The sequence below is a fragment of the Babylonia areolata genome, chromosome 9, assembly GCF_041734735.1.
Source record: "Babylonia areolata isolate BAREFJ2019XMU chromosome 9, ASM4173473v1, whole genome shotgun sequence".
In the NCBI taxonomy this organism is placed as follows: domain Eukaryota; kingdom Metazoa; phylum Mollusca; class Gastropoda; order Neogastropoda; family Buccinidae; genus Babylonia; species Babylonia areolata.
Window position 1 is genome coordinate 5,637,225 of NC_134884.1, and position 26,799 is coordinate 5,664,023.

The window sequence follows — 26,799 nt, forward strand, 5'->3', positions numbered from 1 at the left end:
AGTGTCTTGAGTGTGTCACTTTCGCTGTGTGTGTCGTGAACTCAGAACTCATTTAATTGTCGTAAAACCCACCAGAGGAATTATGGACACTATAAACTAAACACAAACAAACAAAAAGTAAAAATAATAAGTTGTGTGCACATGCAGGATATTCCACAAGACATTGTTAAGGATTGCGAACTTTAAAGTATTTATACATGTATTTTGCCATTTCTGGTTGGAACTGAATAACTTAGTGGCAACAGAGAACTCGGCCTTTAAATTATGGTGTTACCAGTGCCATCTGGCCAATGAATTTACCGGCATAATGCTCCGCTATGTTATTATTTTTGCAGCTGACGGGTAAGTTTCTTACTGATGTATAAGTGTTTGCAATTTTGCAATAAAAGTCCTGTTCTTTGTGCTGTTCTAAAATTGAACATATTCATCCTGTAGTATATTCATGACAGAATATTTTAGTCGCATAAAATGATGTTGAGTGTGCCTTGGTTCTCCCACACGTGGGAGAATCCAATTGAAACCAGTATCTTTTTGATAAAATTAAGCCAAGGAACTTTTTCCAATGAATTCGTCGATAAAATATCATTTGCTTGCCTCAAATAGCTATCTTCTTTTGATTCTATGATGTGCACCCATAATGATATCACCTGACGCACTGCGGTCAGGAAAATGGGGTATCTGCCAAAATCTGCCAGGACTGGTAACCACCGGTTTAATTGATCTTGTGTGTGTGTGTGTGTGTGTGTGTGTGTGTTCTTCTTCGATTTTACGTCTGTTCGCTAAGACGTACAAAAGTACGCACGCACGTCACGCACATTCTCACGGTGTTTGTGTATGTTGTGCAGCACGCACTAGTTCACTGAGTTGTTGATGTCCGTCTGTCCGGCGGGAGACAATGGAACTCAGCGTCTGGTTCAGTCAAGTTGTTGAGTTGCAGCGTCTGCTGTAGCTGTACAGTCCGATTCTGGATCGGCAGGCTCTGTCACGGCAGTTGTCGCAGGTGAAAGTCGCCGCGCCCCGGCAGTGGCTCAGAGGGTATGGATTCTGCCGTCTGCGCTCTCTTCCCTCTTCCCAGTGCTGTTCTCTCTTCTCCTCGCTCCTCTGGACACATGCCTTCACGGTCTTTCTCCAGCTGTTGCGGTCTTCAGCCACTGCCTCCCAACCTGCTGGGTCCATGTCGCCTGCCCTCATGTCTCGTTTGCAGACGTACGTGTAGCACAGGACAGGTGTTCCTGCAGGTCTGGAATCAGTGGCAAGCTCGCCATAAAGGATGTCCTTGGGGATTCGCGCCGTCATCCATTCGTCTGATGTTGCCGAGCCGGGAGTGCAAACATGCTGGAGATCCCTGCCTGGTCAAGGACTTTATTATTTGGTACACGGTCTTGCCACGTGATGCCCAGAATTCTCCTGAGGTTGCGCAGGTGAAATGTGTTGAATCTGCGTTCTTGGCGAGAGTAGAGGGTCCAATATGTCTCGCTGCCGTAGAGCAGAGTGCTAAGCTCACAGGCTTGGTACACCTGTATCTTGGTGTTGATGGTCAGCGTGGGTTTGTCCCAGACCCTCTTTGCCAGGCGGGCCATGGCTGTAGCTGCTTTGCCAGTCCGCTTGTTCGGCGTCCAGGGAGAGGCTATTGGACATGGTGGAGCTTAGTGAGGTATGTGAAGTCCTCCACGACCTCAAGTGTGAAGTCACCAATAGATAGGCTTGTGTATGTTGTCACAGTGTGTGTATACGTGCGTGCGTGTGTGTGTGATTCACCATGTGCTTTGTGTGTGTGTGCGAGTGTACGTGTGTGTGTGTGCGTGTGTGTTAGAGACAGAAGGAGGGAGGGAGAGAGGTTGTGTGTGTGTGTGTGTGTGTGTGTGTGTGTGTGTGTGTGTGTGTGTTTGAAGCTGCTCCATGTGGCTGCTCTTGCAATGAAACGGGAGTCGACGTACTTAAACATTCTTGTCTGACATGCGCAGGGCATTAAAATGAAGAGACTACCCATCAACGGTAAGCACGATCGAAACTTTGGATAATCTTTTTTTTTTCTTTTCTTTTCTTTTTAATCAGTTCACGTTTCTGGAAATGTTATCCAGTCTAACATATAAGCTGACACACACAGTTTCCACGGGGGAAATTACTGATTAATATCAATAAATCTCTTCTAACATATAGTTCAAGAAACTAGAATTGAAAAAGTCCCCCACACAGAAATCCATTTGGAATAACCATCAAAGTCATATCAAACTGGGGGAAAGCAAATGAGATCAGCTACTGAAAAAAATATTTTGACACTTTTTCAAAGAATGACAAGGGGGGAAAAGGGATTCCCCCCCCCCCCAAAAAAAAAAAAAATTACGTTTCACTAACATACTTTACCGTGACCCACTAAGGCAGACTCCGGCAGGGAGTCCGATTCCTGACCTATGCAAACTACTGTCTGCCTATGCGGAGAAAACGAAAGCAGCTATGGCCGATAACCTACCGGAAGTAGGTTACCTCCCCTCTGTATCTCTGTCTACCTTCCAACAAGTGTTTCACTCCTATAAGACTTAAAGCCATGGACCCATTAGAAAAAAACACAACCATTGTCACATCAGAATGACTAGCATCCCCTCTGTGTGTGAGTGTGAGCATGCGCGCGCGCGCGTGTGTGTGTGTTTCTGAAAGCCAGGCAAGCACAAAACCCATCCATCCAGGTGAATTTTCCATTGACTTGCCAGACTGGTTAAAGTTGAGCCATGATATATTAATAAGTTATGTTTGTATATTAGAAGCACAGAATATAATGAGTCATGATGGCCATAATCATACACATGTGACGGGGTGGTAAGGTGGTGTTGGAGAAGGTGAAGACAGGTAGAAGGTGTTTGCAGAAGAGAGCCGCAGCCAGGCAAGGTAGACTCGGGAAGGCAGTGCGCTGGTTTTCTTCTTTTATTCTTTCATTCTTCCAGACCAGGAGAGTTCTCTCTATGTCTGGCACTCGCTCACTCCTTATATTCTGTTCCGCCGAACCGCAAAGCCAGCGCCGCGAAGCGACTCACGAAACCGGCCCTCCGCGAGCCTTGAGGGGCCAAGCTTGTGTTTGTTTGACCAAATTTAGCGGCTTCTGACTTTCGGCTCGGGGAACTAACATAGACATATTATATATCACACAAAACTACAAGAGACGAGCATTTTCTTAAGCTAAACCATTTTCTACAAAAATAATGTAGTTAAAAACTGTAAATAAAAAGAGTCACTGAATGAACGAGCTTTTAACGAGTTCATGTATCATTTTTGTACATTACAACAATTAATACGTCGCGATATGTAATATAATTGTAACAATTAAGTAACTGAACATCCTGAATTTCCAACTATATAAAAATCATCTATAAAATCTGCTTCTAGAGTAAAGATTTTTTATGTAAAAATTCAAGAGAAAACTCAGCGGATAGCTCCCGTGTCGGCACCGCTTGGCGGTGCTTTTGGCACTTGTGATCGACAATGAAATACTTCGTTTAAACCAACTACAACACAATTATACATGCACGATACTAATCAGATTGATAACAGAAATGCAAACATCTGCAAGACACGATATAAAAATGTGTAGGTATTGTAAAAACGTATTTTGCTCAAATCGGCACTGACGAATTCCAATGGCTTGAAGAAGAGATAGTTTTGTGGCGCCGAAATGCCGTCAGACATTTCGTACCATCGCATGCCTATAACTTAGGTGTACACGGAAAGCAGTACACGAGAAGAAGGCTTAATCATTTACATTTTAATGCACATTCTAAATTCCACGGTAACTATATCGATTTATAGAAAACGAAGGTATTTTGTATGTTTCAACTGAGTGGATTTCGAAGATCGCGCCAAAACTCATTCACATAAATATTAGTTTTAAAAAGTTATAGGCTTTCTGGCCAAATGATATCATTACAGTTGAGAAGTATGATCGTTCTGAAGTTCCATAACACAAAACTATAATCTCATCTATAAGGAAGTGTTTATAATTTAACAAATTGATGAAAATCATCATACGGTTCCCTGTAAAGGGAGATAACTTGTGACCGATTTACGACTTCCTTGGTAACCTTCGGCGAGTCACAAAAATCGTCTGCTAAGCTGGCCCAACGAAGATCGTAGCCAACCCGGCTACATCCCCCCCTACTCAGTTACAACCAGCGTCCTCGCTGGCACTTTTCATGACTACATAAAAGGGGGCCTAAATCATGCACTAATACATCCATTCAAACCAACGAACACACAAAACATTATCTTAAGTGCAAATCCCAAGACACTGAGTTCCAAAAATCGGAAAAATGCAAAATCCATTAAAATCTCAAACAATAATCAGTAACCCTCGAGGAACGTTATTTTGAGCGCGAACCCTCAGAGTAAGATTTTCACAAAATGTATAGCCCACGTCAGGGCAAAACGGTTTGCCCACACTGAATTCTTAAAGGGGCATCATTTTAAATGTAGCCCTTAAAGTTCAGTATATACTTAAAATGCACACGGCAATCCAGTGGGTAGACTCTAGTCAAATGCTCTTGAGGGGCGTTATTTAAAATGCAAACCCCCAAAGCCAAAACCAGTACAGGTTATAAGGGGAGCTGTTGTATTAACAGTGTTCCCAATATAACAAAATAAGCCCCAACAATGTTAATTGGCTGAAATGTATATCGGCATGTTATACACTGACTGTGGGAAAATAGTTGTATAAACACATAATTCCTTTTCATCAGCTTCACATCCGTATTGACTTAGAGAGAACCTGAAACAAAATTCCTCAAGATGAAGTACCTGAAGCGCGGGCCCAACGAAGACTAGAAAGGAGTTGTCATTTTTTAACAAACGTTTCCTCTGAGTCATTTTTTCTCTGTCTCTCTCTTCTTTTTGACCAACTCATTAGCACCAATAAAACATATTTGCAATTCAGTGGACAATTTCAACAATACAATTTGATGCAATTATCAACCAAAAATGAGTGAGCATTCAACAGCTTTGCTTGGGGGGAAAATCAATCTTTGATCAAACAAAATGAGTGAGCATTCAACAGCTTTGCTTGGGGGAAAAAGTCAATCTTTGAAAAATTTCAACTGCTCAATGACAAAACAAAAAAAAACAAAAAAAAACAAGAGAACAATCAGTCCCACACATTGTCCATCATTAACCTATCTTGTCTCCTCAAATTTCAAGTGAGACAGCAACTAAGCAAAGTCACTGACCAACGTAAGGAACACCAGATGTGTACCATGTTACTGGCTTCGTCGTCAGGCGTAGAGATCGCCTAGGGGTGGGAGCTGGTGGTAGTGGAGGCGGCTCTGGTGCTGCCTGCAGGGCTGATGTCCTGGGCCCTGGCATGGGACTGAACAGGCACACCCCACTGTCAGTGTCAGTGTCAGTATCAGAGTCTGACACTTTGTTGACATGGCAGGACCGTTGGGACAGGTCAGTCGGCGTGACAGCAGGTGGTGGTCGTTGGCTGCCTCTCAGCTGTGTGAGGTTGAGTACGGGTGAAGGTGACACCTGTGGGATCACAGCATCAGGTGTGGTGCTGTGGCGCTTCCGTCTGCGTCGGCGTCTCCTGCGTCGCTGGTTTGGAGCTGGAGCAGCTGGCAATGACCCAGATTGCCCAGTGTGTTTGGTGACAACACACTGGTTGTTGACTGCCATTGGAGTCTGGTGGTCAGCTTTCTGTCGCCTGGCATTCTTCATATAGCGCTGCTTGTGCCGACACTGGTCTTCAGTGTGGCCAGACCGCTGACACCAGACACAGTGTGGAGGGTCTGGGGCCCGGTCAGCAGCACAGCGGCGAGGATGATGTGCTGGTCCTGGAGGATGTGGGCGGTGTGCTGGCATGGGGAACTGCTGCTGCTGTTGTCGCAAACTGTTGACTTCAGCCGTCAATGTAGCCAGCTGGGCCTGTAGGCAGGCAACAGTGGCGTTGTGACTGTCGTCAGCGTCGTTGTCCTCCCTCAGCCATCGCTGGGCCTCCTTCTTCGCCGCCTCGAAGGTGGTGTCAGGGTGGTCTCTGATGAAGCGCCTGACATCGCGCCTGAGTGCAGCTGGCTGAAGACCTCTGGCGAAGGCGTCGCGGAGAATGGTCGCTGGCACCTGCATCATCCCATCTTCAGCCTTGTTGACCTTGGTCCAGAGGTACCGAAGATGGGACGCGTACACTGCAATCGTCTCCTTGGACTGCTGCTGCCTAGTGAAGAAGGCAGTGGCAAGGTCTGTGGTGTCACGCTGCTCTCCCCAGTTCTCCTCGAGTAGTGTTAGGATTTTGGCTGGCGTGTCCACTTCTGTCGCCGGCAGCCTGACAATCTGCTGGCGAGCTCTGCCTGCAAGGGCTGAGATCAGCCAGAGAGAGGCTGTCGCGTCATCCAGGGGCTGCAGATGGAGGATCATACGGGCCTCCCAGATGAAGTCATCAACTTCCCTGCCGGTTTCCTCACCGGAGAATGTCGGGAGTTTGGGCAGGAAGTCGGATTGGGCCATGTTGATGGGCGACGTTACTCAGTCTGCGTGGACTTGAAGTACCTGCTGCACTCTCTTCTCTCTGTCTTCTCCTAATCCTGCTCGCAGCGCCAGTTGTGACGGGGTGGTAAGGTGGTGTTGGAGAAGGTGAAGACAGGTAGAAGGTGTTTGCAGAAGAGAGCCGCAGCCAGGCAAGGTAGACTCGGGAAGGCAGTGCGCTGGTTTTCTTCTTTTATTCTTTCATTCTTCCAGACCAGGAGAGTTCTCTCTATGTCTGGCACTCGCTCACTCCTTATATTCTGTTCCGCCGAACCGCAAAGCCAGCGCCGCGAAGCGACTCACGAAACCGGCCCTCCGCGAGCCTTGAGGGGCCAAGCTTGTGTTTGTTTGACCAAATTTAGCGGCTTCTGACTTTCGGCTCGGGGAACTAACATAGACATATTATATATCACACAAAACTACAAGAGACGAGCATTTTCTTAAGCTAAACCATTTTCTACAAAAATAATGTAGTTAAAAACTGTAAATAAAAAGAGTCACTGAATGAACGAGCTTTTAACGAGTTCATGTATCATTTTTGTACATTACAACAATTAATACGTCGCGATATGTAATATAATTGTAACAATTAAGTAACTGAACATCCTGAATTTCCAACTATATAAAAATCATCTATAAAATCTGCTTCTAGAGTAAAGATTTTTTATGTAAAAATTCAAGAGAAAACTCAGCGGATAGCTCCCGTGTCGGCACCGCTTGGCGGTGCTTTTGGCACTTGTGATCGACAATGAAATACTTCGTTTAAACCAACTACAACACAATTATACATGCACGATACTAATCAGATTGATAACAGAAATGCAAACATCTGCAAGACACGATATAAAAATGTGTAGGTATTGTAAAAACGTATTTTGCTCAAATCGGCACTGACGAATTCCAATGGCTTGAAGAAGAGATAGTTTTGTGGCGCCGAAATGCCGTCAGACATTTCGTACCATCGCATGCCTATAACTTAGGTGTACACGGAAAGCAGTACACGAGAAGAAGGCTTAATCATTTACATTTTAATGCACATTCTAAATTCCACGGTAACTATATCGATTTATAGAAAACGAAGGTATTTTGTATGTTTCAACTGAGTGGATTTCGAAGATCGCGCCAAAACTCATTCACATAAATATTAGTTTTAAAAAGTTATAGGCTTTCTGGCCAAATGATATCATTACAGTTGAGAAGTATGATCGTTCTGAAGTTCCATAACACAAAACTATAATCTCATCTATAAGGAAGTGTTTATAATTTAACAAATTGATGAAAATCATCATACGGTTCCCTGTAAAGGGAGATAACTTGTGACCGATTTACGACTTCCTTGGTAACCTTCGGCGAGTCACAAAAATCGTCTGCTAAGCTGGCCCAACGAAGATCGTAGCCAACCCGGCTACACACAGGTAAAAGTTATAAGAATGTGTTTTACACATGGCAGCATGTGAGTGAAGTTACCATGCGAAAGCATGCCTTTGTTCTCAGGCTATATTCCCCAAAGTCTGTTTGTCCAGGTCTATATTTCCCCACATCCATATTTTGGGAGATGGTCAGGTCAGTAGTGATCAGTGATTAAAACACTGAAGAAAATGTACTTCCAATGCACAAAATGTAACCTACTCATAAATGATAATGCACATGCTATTCTTAAAAGTATATTAGAATATATAAATAATAGTATGCTATTATCGTTTGGACATTCTTTCAATAATAATGTCATTGCTGATGAGATAACACACATACATACAATTTGAAATAGCAACTCTGACTACTGCAACATCTACCACCACCACAACTACTGCTGACACCTACAAACAAAAGCTATTTTGGAGCACAGTAGCAGTAATGAACAGTAACAGAAAGACAGGCAAACAGAGAGAAAGAGACGAAGAAAGAGAGACACAGAGAGAGCGGTGCAAAGAGGATAAGTTAAAAGTTGTATTGAAAGGAGAGCCAGTGAAGACCAATTAAAAAAAAAAAAGGATTCCACATCCACACAAAAAAACAGACCAGAACAGATTTTCATATTTCCAAATGTATTCACGGATTGTAAACGAAAAATTTGTCTTGTTTTCTTTTCATTTTCATTAAAAAAACACACAAAAAAACGCCAATACACAAACACAAAAAACTCCCCGAAGGTGCTGGGCTGGACCCCCGTGGGAGTGGTGGTGGGGGGGGTGGGGGGGGGCAGGGTGGCTGTGTTCTGTATTCTACAAAAATCAGTTGAAAAATAGGGTGTTACCAGAACTACAGCATGTAAAACCAACATGAAAGAAAAAGTTCATTATAAATACACAATTTCTTTTATGCAACACCACTCAGAATATTGTGCGCACGAGTGTGTGTGTGTGTGTGCACGTGCGCGCATGCGTGCACGTGCATGCGTGCGTGTGCGCATAACTCTGCAAATTTTAAACCTGCTTATCACAGGCCCTTCTGAGCTTTTTTCTTGGCTATTTTTGCTTCCACTTCGTGGAGCCTCCTCAAAAGCTCCTCTTTTGTAGGTTTGCCATTCTGATATTGCACATTCGGTTTGGCTAGACATACCCCTTCACCTGAAGACTGTTTTGGCTGCTGCTTGGAGGGCCTATCTCCCATGTTCTTTGATCCCTGGCGATTCACCAGACTGAACTGTACAACAGACTGTAAAGAGCTGGAACCACTGTCGGTGCCAGAACTATGAAGGCCACGCGATGACAACACGCCCGAGTCTGGATACAATGAACTGGAGTCAGTGGCTTTTTTCTTGGCTATTTTTGCTTCCACTTCGTGAAGTCTCCTCAAAAGTTCCTCTTTTGTAGGTTTGCCATTCTGATATTGCACATTCGGTTTGGCTAGACATCCCCCTTCGCCTGAAGACTGATTTGGCTGCTTCTTGGAGGGCCTATCTCCCGTGTTGTTTGATCCCTGGCAGTTCACAAGACTGAATCGCACAACAGACTGTGAAGAGCTGGAACCGCTGTCCGCGCCAGAAGTGTAAAGGCCACGCAGTGACAACACACCCGAGTCTGGATACGATGAACTAGGGTCAGTGGCTGACTCAGCTGTTATGGAGGTGGGGGTAGATGGCAGAATGGATGAGGAAGCAGAGGCAGGTCGACTTGGACACGAAAGCTCAGATGGCTTGCGTTGCTGCCGTGCTTCTGTTGCTGGGCTTAACAGCTTGACTTCTGCATTGAGAAACAGATCTGTCATCAACACACACGCCCACAATTAGTACAGCTTGACTTCTGCATTGAGAAACAGGTCTGTCATCAACACACACGCCCACAATTAGTACAGCTTGACTTCTGCATTGAGAAACAGGTCTGTCATCAACACACACGCCCACAATTAGTACAGCTTGACTTCTGCATTGAGAAATAGGTCTGTCATCAACACACACGCCCAGACATAGTCAACTGGTGATTGGATAGGAGTTCTGGCAGTGAGGGGTATTACATTCAACCACATTTCTTCTTCTTCTTCTTTGTTTGTGGGCTGCAACTCCCATGTTAACTCATATGTACACGAGTGGGCTTTTACGTCTATGACCGTCTTTACCCAGCCATGTAAGCAGCCATACTCCGTTTTCAGGGGTGTGCATGCTGGGTATGTTCTTGTTTCCATAACCCACCGAACACTGACATGGATTACAGGATCTTTGACATGCATATTTGATCTTCTGCTTGTGAAAAGACACGAAAGGGGTTCAGGCACAAGCAGGTCTGCACATTTGTTGACCTGGGAGATCGAAAAAATCTCTACCCTTTACCCACCAGAAAAAAATGCCATACAGACTGAGACTATAAACAGTAAAACTGCTTTGATTCAGCAGTATGAGGTCCTAATATTGGTACAACAAAGGTGCAATGTGCGATGCTGCATGGACACGGATAACTGATAGCTCAGTATGAAAACCAGTCAGTCAACTTTAGCATGACAGCCACTCAAGGAAGACCCTCAAAACACAAATTCGTCTAATGTGCAATACCCCCCAAAATGGCAGGGTAAAAACGGCCATACATGTAAAAGCTCACATGTACATAAATAGTGAACGTGGGAGGTGCAGGTGCAGCACACGAACAAAAAATAAGACTCTGATGACTCTGACAGGCACAATTGCTGAGTGGTTAAAGCGTTGGACTTTCAATACGAGGGTCTCAGGTTTGAATCTTGGTAACGGTGTCTGATGGGTAAAGGGTGGAGATTTTTTCCAATCTCCCAGGTCAACATAATTTATGTGCAGGCCTGTTTGTGTGTATACGCAAGCAGAACATCATATATGCATGTTAAAGATCCTGTAATCCATGTCAGCGTTCTGTGGGTTATGGAAGCAAGAACATACCCGGCATGCAAACCCCCCGAAAATGGAGTATGGCTGCCTACATGGCAGGGTAAATAAACAAAACGGTCATACACGTAAAGTATTGCAAGTCTGTTTGAGTGGGTAGGTGTGCGTGCCTGAAATTTGATCCTCACACAAAAACCACATATTCATCATTTGCATTTGGAGCCATTTTCTTTGTAAATCAGCTATCCATCTTCATTGCATGCCGCTTTTGGACTTAAAAGAGCCAGTGACATGTGTTCTCCAGAATCCATGTATGCTCAAAGTTAGTTGCTGCTCAAGTTCCTGCATTGTGCTGCTGATGAAATGTTGTAATTTGTCTTCATGGATGAACATGTCCAAACCTGATGTTACTATTGTTGTTCACCTGTTCTGTCTGGAAACAGACATTCTTTGACTTTTTGTGAGTGTTACCTGAGTGTCCTGTGTTAGGTTCTGACAGAGATTTTCTCTTTGTGGGAAAGTCGTGTTCTGGTGTCAGCTCGGCACGTCTTTTCCTGTTCAGCTCCTGAAAGAAAGAACAACATTTTCAAAAAGAATAACTTGTTTCTACCTCTGTTCTCCCTCCTTGCCTTTCACACTTTCTGTGTGTGTGTGTGTGTGTGTGTGTGCGCGCGCACGTGCGTACGCGCATGCATGCATGCCCCTGTGTGCATACTTGCTGTATAATTAATCTTCACCATCTAATTCACAACTGAATATTTTCAGGAACTGTATCTAGTGAACATGTGAAAAAAAAAAAAAACAACTATGCAAACACACACTGAAATCTATGTGATTACAATAATCTAACCAGTCCAGATACTGGTCATCATACCTCATTAGAAATAATTAGAAGTGGAGTGATGGCCTAGAGGTAACACATTCGCCTAGGAAGCGAGAGAATCTGAGTGTGCTGGTTTGATTCACGGCTCAGCCGCCGATATTTTCTCCCCCTCCACTTGACCTTGAGTGGTGGTCTGGACACTAGTCATTTGGATGAGACGATAAACCAAGATCCCATGTGCAGAATGCACTTAGCACACGTAAAAGTACCCATGGCAACAAAAGAGTTGTTCCTGGCAAAATTCTGTAGAAAAATCCACTTCAATAGGAAAAAAAAACAACTGCACGCAGGAAAAAAAAAAAGGGGTGGTGCTGTAGTGTAGCGACGCGCTCTCCCTGGGGATAGCAGCCCAAATTTCATACAGAGAAATTGGTTGTGATAAAAAAAAAAAACGTTTTAAAAGATAAAAATAAATAATAATAATAATAATAAAAGAAGTACAGTTCAAACAGTTATGCTGCCCAATTGGGAAAAAGAAGAAATGGCTGATTTGTGTTAAAAGTGACTCACGTCAAAATCATCTCACTAGAAAAAGCACATGGTTAGTCCATGTTCACATACGATCTGTCTCATGCTTAGTCGGTCTAAGAACATACTGAAGCATGCCCAGGATTTGTTCATAAGCATGAACGAAGTTTGGCAGTGATTGATTGATGTGGATACTTATATAGAGCCTATCCTCGGTCAGAGACCAAGCTCTAAGCGCTTTACATACATGGGGACATTTGCACCACAGGTTGCCTACCTGGGTAGAGCCGACTGACGGCTGCCACTGGGCGCTCATCATTCGTTTCCTGTGTCATTCAATCAGATTTCAGACGCACACACATACACACTCAGACAGACATGCAACATTTTACGTGTATGACCGTTTTTTTTAAAATTTATTTACCCCGCCATGTAGGCAGCCATACTCCGCTTTCGGGGGTGTGCATGCTGGGTATATTCTTGTTTCCATAACCCACTGAACGCTGACATGGATTACAGGATCTTTAACGTGCGTATTTGATCTTCTGCGTGCGCATACACACGAAGGGGGTTCAGGCACTAGCAGGTCTGCACATATGTTGACCTGGGAGATCGTAAAAATCTCCACCCTTTACCCACCAGGTGCACCGAGATTTGAACCCAGGACCCTCAGATTGAAAGTCCAGCGCTTTAACCATTTGGCTATTGCACCAGTGGACACAAAGGGGTCCAAACTGTGTTTGACAATTATTATATGAGTAAGCAAATAGTGCCGTTTCCCCAGGTATGCCGACAATATTGTATGATTGATCCATGCTATGAATTGGTCTTGAAAATTTACACTGCCAAAACAAATTTATCATGGACTCCTTTTTCCTGGGCAAAAACTTTTTTTTTTTTTTATCATTTCTTGTTTTTTTATGAGAACTGTATATCTATTATTTTGTGAATAAATGATCAATGAATCTGTCTCATGGATTTGGCAAATAAAACAAAAACAAACAACTAAAATCTATTTGCATAAGAAGGCATTTTGCTGCCATTTTGCGCAGCAAAATGTTCTTCATTTTCTGACCCCCCCCCCCCCCCCAAAAAAAAGGAGAAAAAAAGAAAATAGACTTTTGTTCAGCACATCAACAGTTGAGTTCTCCAGGAAAAAGATCTTAGCATTTAGATACACAAAGTACAGCAACAACACTGTTTCCTGAATGCCTGGAAACAAACAAACAAAAAAAAAAAATTCAGACCCAGGCTGGGCTTGTTAGCCATGGTTTGGTAGCCAGCCAAGAAGAACAACTCTTGACTCCAAACCCTGGTAGACGGAGCTCGTTAGCCTCGACAGGCAATCCACCTTGGACAAAAGACAAGTCTGACACAACACCCCCCACCATCCACACTGCCTCTGCCCTGCTCTTACAGCATGCTCTAAACAGTATCAAGAATACTTCCTTACCTCAGCTTTCACCGTCTTGTCCTGGCGGACAGTCCGTGACATTCCCTTCAGTTCCTGCTGATTTTTGTCAGGCTCTGCTTCCGTTTCCAGATGAACCAGTGACTTATGATGGCTCTCTGACATATGAAGGACATATATCAATTCTCACGACATGAACCGGTAGTCGTTCTCACCTTCAGCGTCATTGTCATTACCATGAAACTGAGAAATCATTGTCATCAAGACGGTTCTGGTCATCATCACCACTGGTTTCTGCCCCCTCTGACAGTCATTATCATCACCAATACTGAAGTGAAAGTCCTTGTCTCCGACAGTAGTCGCTTCCATCTCCAATGGGTCATCTAACAAAACCTCATTGTCATCATTAACAGTCTCCACTTATAATCACCACCAACACTGCAATGGTCATAGTCACCAATGATAGTATCAGTATCAGTAGCTCAAAGAAGCATCACTGCGTTCAGTCAAATCCATATATGCTACACCACATCTGCCAAGTAGATGCCTGACCAGCAGCGTAACCCAACGTGCTTAGTCAGGCCTTGAGGAAAAAAAAAAAATTTTTTTTTTAAATCACCAATGATAATCATCACCAATAATGCAATAGTCAGTCACAACTAATAAGCATCACCCGTACTGCAATAGTCAAGGTCACCACTAATGATAAACATGGATACTACATTAGTCACAGTTACAACTACCAATGACCACCAATACTGCAAAAGTCACAGCCACCACTAATAGTCCCCACTGATACTGCAACAGTACAGTCACCACTGATAGTCACCACCTATACTGCAATAGTCACTATCACTACTGATAACCACCACAAATACTACAATAGTTACAATCCCAACTAATAGTCACCGCCTATACTGCAACAGTCACAGTCACAACTAAGAATGACTACCAGTACTGCAATTGTCACAGTCACAACTAAGAATGACCACCAGTACTGCAATTGTCACAGTCACAACTAAGAATGACCACCAGTACTGCAATTGTCACAGTCACAAATAAGAATGACCACTACTACTGCAAGTGTCACAGTCACAACTAAGAATGACCACCAGTTCTGCAATTGTCACAGTCACAATGACCACCAGTTCTGCAATTGTCACAGTCACAATGACCACCAGTTCTGCAATTGTCACAGTCAAAACTAAGAATGACCACCAGTACTGCAATTGTCACAGTCACAACTAAGAATGACCACCAGTACTGCAATTGTCACAGTCACAACTAAGAATGACCACCAGTTCTGCAATTGTCACAGTCACAACTAAGAATGACCACCAGTTCTGCAATTGTCACAGTCACAACTAAGAATGACCACCAGTACTGCAATTGTCACAGTCACAACTAAGAATGACTACCAGTACTGCAATTGTCACAGTCACAACTAAGACAACTGTGTGACAAGATTTAAAAGATGCACGGGAATCAGAATGATGGAGGATATCAGGGAGCTTGTTCCATGTCTTTGGCGATTGAAAAGAAAAAGATCTGTGTCCATAGGTCTTACTTCTGACGTGAGGTATCCTGAGAAGTCGGTATCAGAGGAAGAATGGAGCTGGCAAGACGGGGTACAGATATGGAGGAGTTCAGATAGATACTTGGGGCCAGATCTGTTGACTGCAGAATAGGTCAGAGTGGATAGCTTATAGTCTATTCGATCAGAAACAGGCAACCAGTGGAGAGACTGAAGGAGAGGAGAAACATGGTCAACATGTGACTTTTATGGACATTAGTGGTTGTGTTAAAACAGACCCTTTTTTTTTTTTTTGCATTGTAACAAAGCTGACATCTGCAAGCTCACTTTCTCGCACAATAAAAAAATTGACTGACCTTCCCACCATTGCTGAGTTTGAAATGAACAAATCCACTGTGTTGTTTTGACATGAACTGAGTTGCATGACCGAGAGCGTCAAGTCTACAATCTTTGGCTCTGAGGAGTGTTTTTCACTCAGAATCTTCTTACTTGGCAGCGAAGGAATTAATAAATAACAAGAGAGGCAAGGCCTTCAAGACTCACTTGTGATACACTTAAAAAAAAAATCCAAGCTTTTTATGTACTGAGTATAATTTCAGAATGTAATGTTTAAGATGAGAAAGATCAGTTTAAAGCAAATTAAGTCCCCTAACATTAATTACAGAGTAATTTCCCTTTTTTACTATCTGCACCAAAAACGTTTGCAAAATAAATTAAACTTCCATGCTTAGCAAAAGAAGTTCCTGTTTGAACATAAAATGATAATAATGACTGCTCTTGTTGTTGGGTCACAATATCAGATCAAAGTGCCAATTTTAGAGAATACAAAAAAATATAAATATAACAGTAAATGCAGTTTGCATATAATTAGGCTTCATTTTTTATTTTTTTGTGCCCATCCCAGAGGTGCAATATTGTTTTAAACAAGATGACTGGAAAGAACTGAATTTTTCCTATTTTTATGCTTAATTTGGTGTCAACTGACAAAGTATTTGCAGAGAAAATGTCAATGTTAAAGTTTACCACGGACACACAGACACACACACACACAGACAACCGAACACCAGGTTAAAACATAGACTCACTTTGTTTACACAAGTGAGTCAAAAATCAGAGATAATTCATACCTGTTTTTCCTGTGGGTGAAGGACTTCTGTCAAGGTCAAATGGACAGCCGGAGTCAGCAGCAGACGACATTGATGAGGGAGGGAAAAAAAACAAGAAAACATACACATGTTGTTGACAATCTTTATATTGTGCACAAAATCTCATGGGTTTTTTTGTTGTTGTTGTGTTTACTTTTATGCAGAGCAATGTATATTGTATCTATTGTATGAAAAATTGTGAGTAACTTTGCTTTTGTTGGGTAAATTATATCAAAAATTTAAAAAAATATCCATATATTGAAAATTAAAAAAAAGAAAAAAAAAGAAGAAAATAATATTATTAAGAGAATAGGGAAAGTGAAGAAGAACATGCTCATGAACTGGTGGTTATCATGACAGGCGCAATAGCCGAGTGGTTAAAGCGTTGGACTTTCAATCTGAGGGACCTGGGTTCGAATCACGGTGACGGCGCCTGGTGGGTGAAGGGTGGAGATTTTTCCGATCTCCCAGGTCAACATATGTGCAGACCTGCTAGTGCCTGAACCCCCTTCGTGTGTAAACGCATGCGGAAGATCAAATACGCACGTTAAAGATCCTGTAGTCCATGTCAGCGTTCGGTGGGTTATGGAAGCAAGAACATACCCAGCATGCACACCCCCGAAAACGGAGTATGACTGCCTACGTGGTGGGGTAAAAACGGTCATGCACGTAAAAGCCCACTCGTGTACATGCGAGTGAATGTGGGAGTTGCAGCCCACGAACGCAGAAGAAGAAGGTGGTTATCACACTATGGCTCACAGTTGTGCTCCTATTCACCATGTATCATGGAAGGTATTTCCACTCACTATTATTCCTAAAGAGGGTTTGCAAAGTATAAACTGTTTTTGTGTGTGTGATAGTGTGTGTGTGTGGGGGGGGAGGGGGAGAAGTGAGGTGGGGGGGGGTGTGTGTATGGATGTGTGTTGTTGTGTGGTTGTGTCATTGTAGGTAGGTGTGGTGGGGGAGGGAGGGGGTATGCAAAATGTGTGTGTGTGTGTGTGTGTGTGTGTGTATAGTGCAATGCAGTCCTACAAGTGTGTGCTTGTGTATGTACACACATGTGTGACTGATGCATGTTTTGTGAAAGCAGTGTGTTTATTGTGTGTGTGTGTGTGTGTGTGTGTGTGTGTGTGTATGTGTGTGTGTATAGTGCAATGCAGTCCTACAAGTGTGTACTTGTGTATGTACACACATGTGTGACTTATGCATGTTTTGTGAAAGCAGTGTGTTTATTTTATTTTATTTTATTTTGTTTTTCATCAAACAATGAGAACTGAAATATAGGAAACAGTAATGGAGAAGCTTTAAACAGAAAGAGAAAGGGAGAAAACTCATCAAAAAGTGACTGAGATAGACATGAGACATGTTTCCCTGTAGTGTGATCCACTGAGACACCATGTGATTATTGAAGGCAAGCATCCTACCCCTGATCAATCATCTTTAAAATGATCTACTTAGTACATATCAAGCCAGTCACAAATCTGTCTTGTTTTGTATAAAAAGACAAAAAATACCACAACTATTTCTCTTCTCAGAAGCTATGTAGAATAAAGCAGGCTCTAGACTGTAATATATATATATATATATATATATATATCTTTCTCTCTCTCTATATATATATATATATTGCAAATGGCCTCCTCTAACCCACCCCTTTCCCCCCCCACCTCCTCAATGTCATGTGTATCTTAAAACACTGGTTGACATGTGTCTTCCTTGTCTTGTTTAAACTCCCCCCTTCCCACACAACTGAGGCCCAACCACCCCTCCTCAGACAACTCAAACCCACCTTCAACTGTGATTGAGTGATGTCACAATGACCTATGAAAATAAATCGCCCCTGGATCAAAAGGGACAGTAACTTATGTGCCAGCCTACACGTTATGCCCCTTGAATGATAATTCTCTGCCACATGGATGAGAACAGAAATATAATTATCTCTAGGATCAGTTTGTTTCAAAACATTATTTTACTTTTATAATGAAATCCAGGTGGAATATCTCAATGCTGAGCTTCTCTGGCTTTGACCTGTTGTAAGACCTTCACCTGTGTGAATGTAACCTTGATGACCTTGAACTAGAACCTGAATCTGACCTGTGGTGTTGTTTGGATTTCTGATTTTACATAGTTTTGACATGCAAAGAGGACCCTAATCATTCTGACATAGAAAATCAAGATCTTTCATTTTACCTTGATGATATTTTGATGGTATCTAACACTGATCTGTGAGAGGAGCTTGATCTTGATCTGTCGCAGGAGCTTGATCTTGAACTGTGGGAAGAGCATGACCTTGAACTGTGTCTGGAACTTGACCTTGAACTGTGGGAAGAGCTTGACCGTGATCTGTGGCGAGAGTTTGACCTTGAACTATGGGAAGAGCTTGATCTTGACCTGTAGCAAAAGCTTGACCTTGAACTGTTGCAGGAGCTTGACCTTGAACGTGACCTTGATCTGACCGGTACTCTTCTTGATCTGCAAAGTGGAATATCAAGGATAAAAAAGTATGAATTTAATGTTAGCTTTTCAGACATGAAATTTTCATTTGCAGACACTACTTTATGAACACAAGCCTACATGTGTTACTGCCTTCCATTTCCAACATATCTATGACAAAGATGTAATGTTCTCAATAAATCACCTGGGGGGGCCCGGGAGGGGGGGGGGGGGGGGGGGGAAGAAGAAAGAAATTGTATTGATTGGCTCACCCAGGGCTAGGCCAAGAGAGCATCTCAATACTGCATCAGCCACCTTCACCCTTCACCTTCACCTATCCCGTAGTCTTGTGGACCATTGGGACGCCACAGGTGATCTGGCAACCAGCATCCTCCAATCCTCTCGGTTTTCTGACCTCCTGATTGTATCGCTCAACCTCAAGCCCGTCCATTCTGGGATGTTGTCCTCCCATCTCTTCCTCTGTCTGCCTCTCCTTCTCCCTTCTTGCACTGTGCCCTGCAGGAATGTCTTGGCAAGCCCTGATGATCTCATGACATGGCCGTTATCATTTGAGCTTGCGTCTCTTGACCAAGGTCAACAGGTCTTCGTAGGGCCCAATGACTTGCCTGATTCTGTTTCGAACTTCTCCGTTCGTGATATGATCTTTGTAGGAGATGCCCAGGAGTCTTCGAAAGCATCTCATCTCAGTGGACTGTATTCTCTTTTCTATTTCAATATCACTTATCAGCCACAAAACCGGTCAAAACTGAGCAATCCTAGTGGCTATAGATTACACCAAATTTGACACAGTCAGAATATAACACAAAGAAGGAAAAGAAAAGTAGTATAAAAGAGGGGACAAAGAACAACAGACTTTGAACGGTTGACAAATCATTCAACTGAGTTGAGAAAAAGGTGAAAAAATTAGTTTCATGGCAGTACTGTCAAGTCATAGACCTAAGAATCTCTCTCTCTCACTCTAGTGTTTTTTGTTCTTCAGTACAAAATGATGTGTGTATTTTTCTTTTCCCTTGGCCATGAAATATAAAAATATCAAATAATTATAAGAATATATGACCCCTCCCTCCACATTCAATGTCGTACACTCATTTTAACAGAAGTGAGTACAAACCAGTACCCATAAAGCTGTAGACAATTCTTTAACATTAGAGGGACAATCTGCTCTTTTATCTACAGTACAAGTCAACAGAAGAAAACTGAGAACCATGAGAGAGAATTTTCGACTATATATGACACATATGCATATATATCTTTAACCTGCGAAAATAAATACACTGACAAGGCACAAACCTGGACCAGGGGTCATGACATTCTTGTGCAAGGCTGCATGTTGGGGGAGACATACCCCTCTGAGGTGAAAAACCTGGATACTCTCGGTTTATCAGCTCTCGGCCAAACCTGTTTGAATTTCCATCATGGAATAATCAAAGATGTAATGAATTGTATCCCAACACTTCAGAGGTGTAAACAAACAGCTTTCTCCTCATAAAGACACTGCTGAACTCATGGACAATACAACAAACTTTAGATACAGAATTTGGGACTTTTTTAAAGCCTTTTTGGCTTTTCAATGCCCCTTCTTAATATAGAAATAGTTTAGGGTTGCGTACATGCGTATGAAATTTTTTAAATGTTCATTCATCAAAATCGAATGGTTTCATTAATGATTTAGAGTTATTGTCTAGAAGATTCTTGAACTGGTCAATAGTTTTAGCTGTTTTAGTTGAATTTTTCAGTGCATTCCATCCTTTAACTGCTCTAAAGCTAAAAGAAAACTTACGAATATTTGTTCTGCAAAATTTTGTGAAAAGGTTAGTATTTGAGCTTCTGGTAACATGGAGTTTGTTAGTAGAAAAGTAGGTGCAGGGGTCAGTGTCAACCATTTTATTAATTATCTTGAATACTTGTATCATGTCTCCTCTATATCTTCTGTATTTTTGTGAATGCAAGTTTAGTTGTCTCAAACGGTTTTGGTAGTCCAAATCTCTTAACTCTGGTATCATTTTAGTTGCTCTTTTTTGCACCTGTTCAACTGCTTTAGACTGTCTTATTAGTCTGGGATACCAAATTATATTACTATATTCCAATATATATGAATACCATATTCAACCATAGTAAGAAACAGATCAATGCACTGATTTGCAATGATACATTTATTTCAATGAGTGTTATTAGTTCAACCAGAAGACTGCAGTGAAATCCTGAAAACCTTCTGCACGACACACATACTCACAAAGTATGTATTTCTCATGCATGCTCATACTGTTCATCTCTGTGTACACAGGTGATATAAGAAATACACTGATGAATACACACACCAATAACACACACCAATAGCTTAGACATACAGACCGCACAGGAACACAAATATCACATGTACATGCACATCTACACACACACACACACACACACACAGATACATGCATACACAGCACATGCACATATTTGTACAAACACAGCATTATTTCACACACACACACACACACACACACACACACACACACCCGTCTAAAAACACTTATAGTGAATAGATGTTAAACTGAAGAAAACACACACTCACACACACAAACACACACGCACACACACACACACATGCACACACACTAACCTATCCACCCTGGATCCATAGTCATCCAGTCTGTCATAATATGGATGGAAGAATTCGCCCTGAAAAATGATGATGAGATGCCACATTTTCATTTTTATGTGTTTTTCAACTTTGAGCTAAACAACAAACATGACTCCAACAAAACAGCCCTTCTTTGAAAGTCAATATCAATAGCAACTCAGACTACGGGCAAACTACACTGGCTGGCAACTCAAGAGGATTAACTGTTCATTTGAACATGGTCTGGTGTAATTGTTAGCCAACAAATCTTCTTGCGATTTTAATGGCTGCAAAGACAAGTTTTCATATTGATACTGACAATTAGCCCGCTGACACGTTTCACTTTCTGTTGTTGAAAAGAGGTGTGTGTGTGTGTGTGTGTGTGTGTGTGTGTGTGTGTGTGTGTGTGTGTGTGTGTGTGTATAATATGGCACAGTTTGCACCTGTCTACTACAATCAAGTTTCATGGTCTACAAAATGACTGAAACTGAAACACAACAACACAATATCATTATCTTCTTTTTGTTGTTGTTGTTGTTCATGGCCTGCGACTCCCACATTCACTCATATGTATGAGCGGACTTTTATGTATGTGACTGTTTTAAGCCAACTATGTAGACAGTCATACTCCATTTTCAGGGGGAAATGAAAATGAAAAATATGTTGCTAGACTTGCATTTTCAATAAGAAACAACATATTTACCTGTTGATTCAAATCATGTATAAATTATAATGCAATTATGCCACTGAAGAAACAGAACTTTTTATTCTTTTGACTCATTAAGTGCACTGCATTGAATTTGTAGAATATACATGTATGTAATTCATTAAAAAGCCAACATAAATTTTCCAATGATACAGCACTTTAACTCTAATTTTTCACCCTGAATCACCATACCCATGCTCGCTTTCTGCATTAAATTCGCTTTCTTCTTTGTCATCATCCACCTCTTCAATGTCCGACCCTTCAGTTTGTAGCATTTCAAGTACTTTGGCAACCCTAAAACATTGCTGTCACTGCCTTGTTCGCTTTACAACATTCTGAGAAGAGCCCGCTTTGCTAACAGGCTGGCACGCGAGCAGACGACCGGTCAGTGACTTTGTCAGCGTGTGTGCGAGACGGGCCACACATGGCAGGCTGACCAATCATACCATTCGATTGTGGAGTGACCCAGAATAGCGCACACTGCTTGGCTAATCACAAAATCATGAGTACAGCGCGTGATGGATTTTTATTTCTTGAAAATGCTATTCCATTCCGTCGTCTGAAACCGAATACATTTTATGTAGGAATGCTCATGCATTCCTTCGTCCGGAGAGAGTTAACAGGTGGTAGTTCTCTGGCATGGATTTGACAGAGCTGATATTTCATTCTCGACTCCAATTTCCTCACTCAATCCAGCAATGGGCATCTGACCTTGATCAGGGAAGATTAAAACACCGGAAGGAGAGGACTGGGCCCAACCTTCTTCTTGCTGAGCCATAGAAACAACGAATATGAAGTCACTGCCACCGCACCGTTAAAAGACTATGGAACATTTAACCTCCATGCCATTAATCATGTGCGTCATAATCGTATATGACTCGTGACTCACCTGAGTGCTCAAAGGGCCACTCTGTGCCACAGGCGCAGCATTCCTCCTTACATGCTGATCGTCAAACATCTGGTAGTGCCCTGCTCACAAACCACGCCTAGGTTCAAACGTTTTCTTTTCACCCCTCTACATGTCCTGTTCTCTCTCATTAGTCATCCTTCGTATCACCTTCAAAAAAAAAAAAAAAAAAAAAAAAAAAAAAAAAACCACTCACCCCCATCCTCTCTAAAAAAAAAAAAAAAGCAACAACAAAAAAATTAGCCAACCTAACCCCAAACAAAAAAAAACAATGCATACACACACACACACACGCACATACTTACACACACACACACACACATTAAATATCAGGAAGTGTGATTACAGTCATAACCAAACTACAAGACAGAAACAAACAAGAAAATTGTGTATTTTTACACCAGAACTAATGTTAATCTTAAAACTCTCTCTCTCTCTCTCTCTCTCTCATACACGGGTACACACTCTTCATCGCAATGAAAGGTGCTGCGTATCTTTTCACAAGAGAGGAAAGTCTAGAAGTACAGCACTGTTGTCAGGTAATCATATTTGTGATACCAGATGGTACCAGCTTCAGTCTTCATCATCAGGTTTATGTCATCCGTACTTGAACCAACTTTAAAAAAACAACAACCTATTGATGTGAAACTTTGTGCATAACTCACCTCTAGAACTCAGCGTGGAGTGAAGGAAAGAACACTTATGGGCCTTGACACAGCTGCCCTTCAGATACAGACTGCATGGGATTTTAGTTTGCTGGACGGAACCACTGCCGTCTCTTATCTCCCCTTCTTCCAGGTCATCATCCTGCAGATAATACAATGCCGGGAATTGATTGTAGAAGGAGAAGTGACAGATGTAACGTTATAATAATAATAATAATTCTCCAGTCAATGGGAAACCATTTACAGCTGAGTCTTTTTGTGAAGGACTATGACTCTCAAACTAGGAGGCAAAACTGCACTGGCTCTTAGTGCTGCAGCTTGTGGGCTAGTTGGCCTTTGGAAACCCCATCCCAACACCGACTGTACTAAAACCCTCTTGGCTGAGAGAGTGGGGATGTAACTTGGGCAAGACACTCTCCACTATAATCAAATTCTAGCCCAAATAGTTGGAACAGCAGTTGCCTCCTCTGCTGTTCTGATGGTTATAGTCGGACACGACTGACTACCATATATATATAATAATGGTATTTATATAGCGCTGAATCTTGTGCATAGACAAACCAAAGCGCTTTTGCACCAGTCACTCACACGCATGCATAACTCTAAAACTGAGGAAACTGAAGACAAGGAAGAGGCAGGGGAGGGAGGCTATTTTAGGAAGAGGTGGGTTTTAAGGCCAGACTTGAAAGAGCTGGTGCTTTGAACAGTCTTTATTGCAAATTTCTGTTCATTAAAAGAAAAAAATGGGTTTTTTTCTTGGAGACTACATCATTTCTTTCTTTCTGTGTTTGTGGGTTGCATCTTTCACATTCATCCGTACACAAGTAGGCTTCTATGTGTATCAAAACGTAACGATTGCTACACTGCCAAGGAAGGAGCTATACCCCATTTTCAGGGGAGAGGGAGTGGAGGGGGAGGAAGAAGGGTGCATGCTGAATATTGCCATGACTCACTGAACAACACGAAGTATACACTATACAGCATTTTACCGAACGTTGTAGCTCTTCTGCATGTGAAAACACACAAAGGAGGTTCAGACACACTATAGTGGGTTGGCATGCATGTTGACCTGGGAGGTCAGAAATATCTCCATCCTTAACCCCCTATGTGCCGCTGATATCAGCATTGAACCCAGGATCATCAGATTTCAAGTACAACACTAATACCACTCATCCGCTATCATGAAAGATAAATAAGCAAAATATCATGTATGGCAAAGACTTGGGGTAAAGTATCTTAAATTATAATATATATCTCATGTTATGAGGTATATACATATAGTGGTTGGCTGTCCACAATTTCCTAAATGAAACTGTTGAAACATATTCTCTGTGTGAAATCACAACAGCGCATGCAGCATTCCCTTCACTCATGGCATGAAGAAGAATGGAACCCAGGCCCTAAACTCCTAGTCAAGGCACTGTGTCCACTACAGCACATTACCCAACCTCTATCTTGTCTGCAGATGAAAGTGTTGCAGTAATTGTGTAAAACTCCATCTCAGACAATTTTTCATTTAGATAATCACATGATTAAAACCCAAAACCACCCAATAAGTAATAACAGCTTATAATAATAACAATGATAATATTTATACAGCACTGAATCTTGTGCAGAGACAAATCTAAGCGCTTTCACACCAGTCATTCACATGCATGCGTAACTCTAAAACTGAAGAAACTGAAGACAAGGAAGAGGCAGGGGAGGGAGGCTACCTTGTGAAAAGGTGGGTTTTAAGGCCAGACTTGAAAGAGCTGAGTGTGGAGACCTGACGAAGCGAAAGAGAAGGTTCATTCCAAACGCAAGGTCCAGAGACAGAGACAGAGAAAGAATGCCGTCAAACAGTGGAGTGTTTGAATCTGGGTATGCGTAAACAGAGTGGATCTGAAGCCGATAGTAGAGATGGAGTGTGGAGATGAAGGCAGCCACAGAGATAGGAAGAGGCAGCTTGACACCAGTGACAGAAAGACATCTTTTTTTCTGTATCAACACATTCAACGTACCTCATCTCGAGCAGTCTCCTCTGTTGCTGGAGGTTCTTTTTCTCCACAGTCAGTACTGTCTGTGCTTACCAGTTCTTTCCCGGTCCCACTGGCTTTGCTTTTAGTCATGTTCTCTTCTCTGTCACCTCTTTTGTTGCCTTCCCTCATCACTTCATCCCTGGCAGCGGTATCCTCCTGTTTAACTAGGCCAACACCTCTCTGTCCTCTTCCAGTTGCTTCTGCACCTTCTCTAGCCATTTTCCTCCAGAACTGAAATATTGACAAAATTATTATCTTTTTCCCGCCCAATGTTTGAAGACCTTAAACGACTTTGGAAGAAAAAAAATAACTCTACAATACTGTATTTTTTTAGCTTAAAAAAGCGCACTGGAAATGGAATCGAGCTTTGTATATATATATATATATATATATATATATATATATATATCAATTCACTTGATAAGTTAAATTTCAACCGTGTACTTGAAAAGTCGTTCAAGTTCTTCGTGTGTACATAAAGCTCATTCTAGCCACAATCACGCTCATCAAGTTATTTTAATTAAAAGTATTCTTCTTGAAAACTGCAAAAACTATTTATCATTTCTCCAACTAGGCAAAAGAGGAAGATCCATAACGACAAGAAAATGAAGCTGAAAACTAATTTGGTATCTCGCTTTCGATCAACACACTGTCTTGACGAATTGAATCATGCACTGCTGATTCCTTTGCCTTTCGTTGAAGAAGGAAAACAAAAACAAAACAAGAAAGAAAACAGCATTAGTAACTCAGGCTATTGTTATGATCAAGTACTAAAAGCCAGTAATTACAGACTGAGACAGGTACCTGAATAATCCACAAGAGAGTTTCAAATGACGAACGAGACAACATCCACATGTGCGTGAAACGAGAAATACAACAAAACCTCCACGTGGTCACAGAGACTCGCGATTGAACCAGTCACGTGACTGCCTAATAAAGGAAATACTATGCGTATGCGCTGTAATTGTGACTGAACACTGAAAGCTGCCGGATTTGTCGGATCACTTAACGAATTAAATCATTGGTAATTTTGATAGTTGAGGCCATTCATTTAGAAACAGACTGTCTGATTAGATCGGAATATGTTCAAACTACTGTCATAATATTATATTACTGTCTTTTATCACTACTTATGTTCTTTTTGTTGTCTTACCGTTTTTTGGGTTTTTTTCTGTTAATGTATCTGAACGATTCTCAATCATAAAAGAAAATCC

At 42.0% G+C, this 26,799-nt stretch overlaps 1 protein-coding gene across 1 annotated transcript; it reads right to left on the bottom strand.

Annotated features, from left to right (window-relative positions):
* Positions 1–8,700: 8,700 nt before the first annotated feature.
* On the bottom strand, positions 8,701–26,489 carry LOC143285698 (uncharacterized). Its single transcript, XM_076593099.1, has 11 exons — positions 26,390–26,489; positions 25,568–25,816; positions 23,565–23,706; positions 22,882–22,961; positions 21,287–21,345; positions 19,969–20,076; positions 18,415–18,696; positions 16,207–16,232; positions 13,588–13,703; positions 11,255–11,348; positions 8,701–9,680 (listed from the first exon to the last, which is right to left on the bottom strand). Exons 1-11 carry the CDS (start codon positions 26,438–26,440, stop codon positions 8,935–8,937), a joined length of 1,953 nt encoding a protein of 650 aa, XP_076449214.1. The 5' UTR covers positions 26,441–26,489; the 3' UTR covers positions 8,701–8,934.
* Positions 26,490–26,799: the final 310 nt, after the last annotated feature.

Coding starts and splice junctions, on each gene's coding strand:
- LOC143285698 (XM_076593099.1), bottom strand. CDS start 26,440: ATGTGGATGTTGTCTCGTTCGTCATTTGAAACTCTCTTGTGGATTATT. Junction 11,349..13,587: donor ACAAGACGGTGAAAGCTGAG/GTAAGGAAGTAT, acceptor TCTTTCTTTCAG/GAGCTGAACAGGAAAAGACG. Junction 9,681..11,254: donor ACCTAACACAGGACACTCAG/GTAACACTCACA, acceptor TTCTCAATGCAG/AAGTCAAGCTGTTAAGCCCA.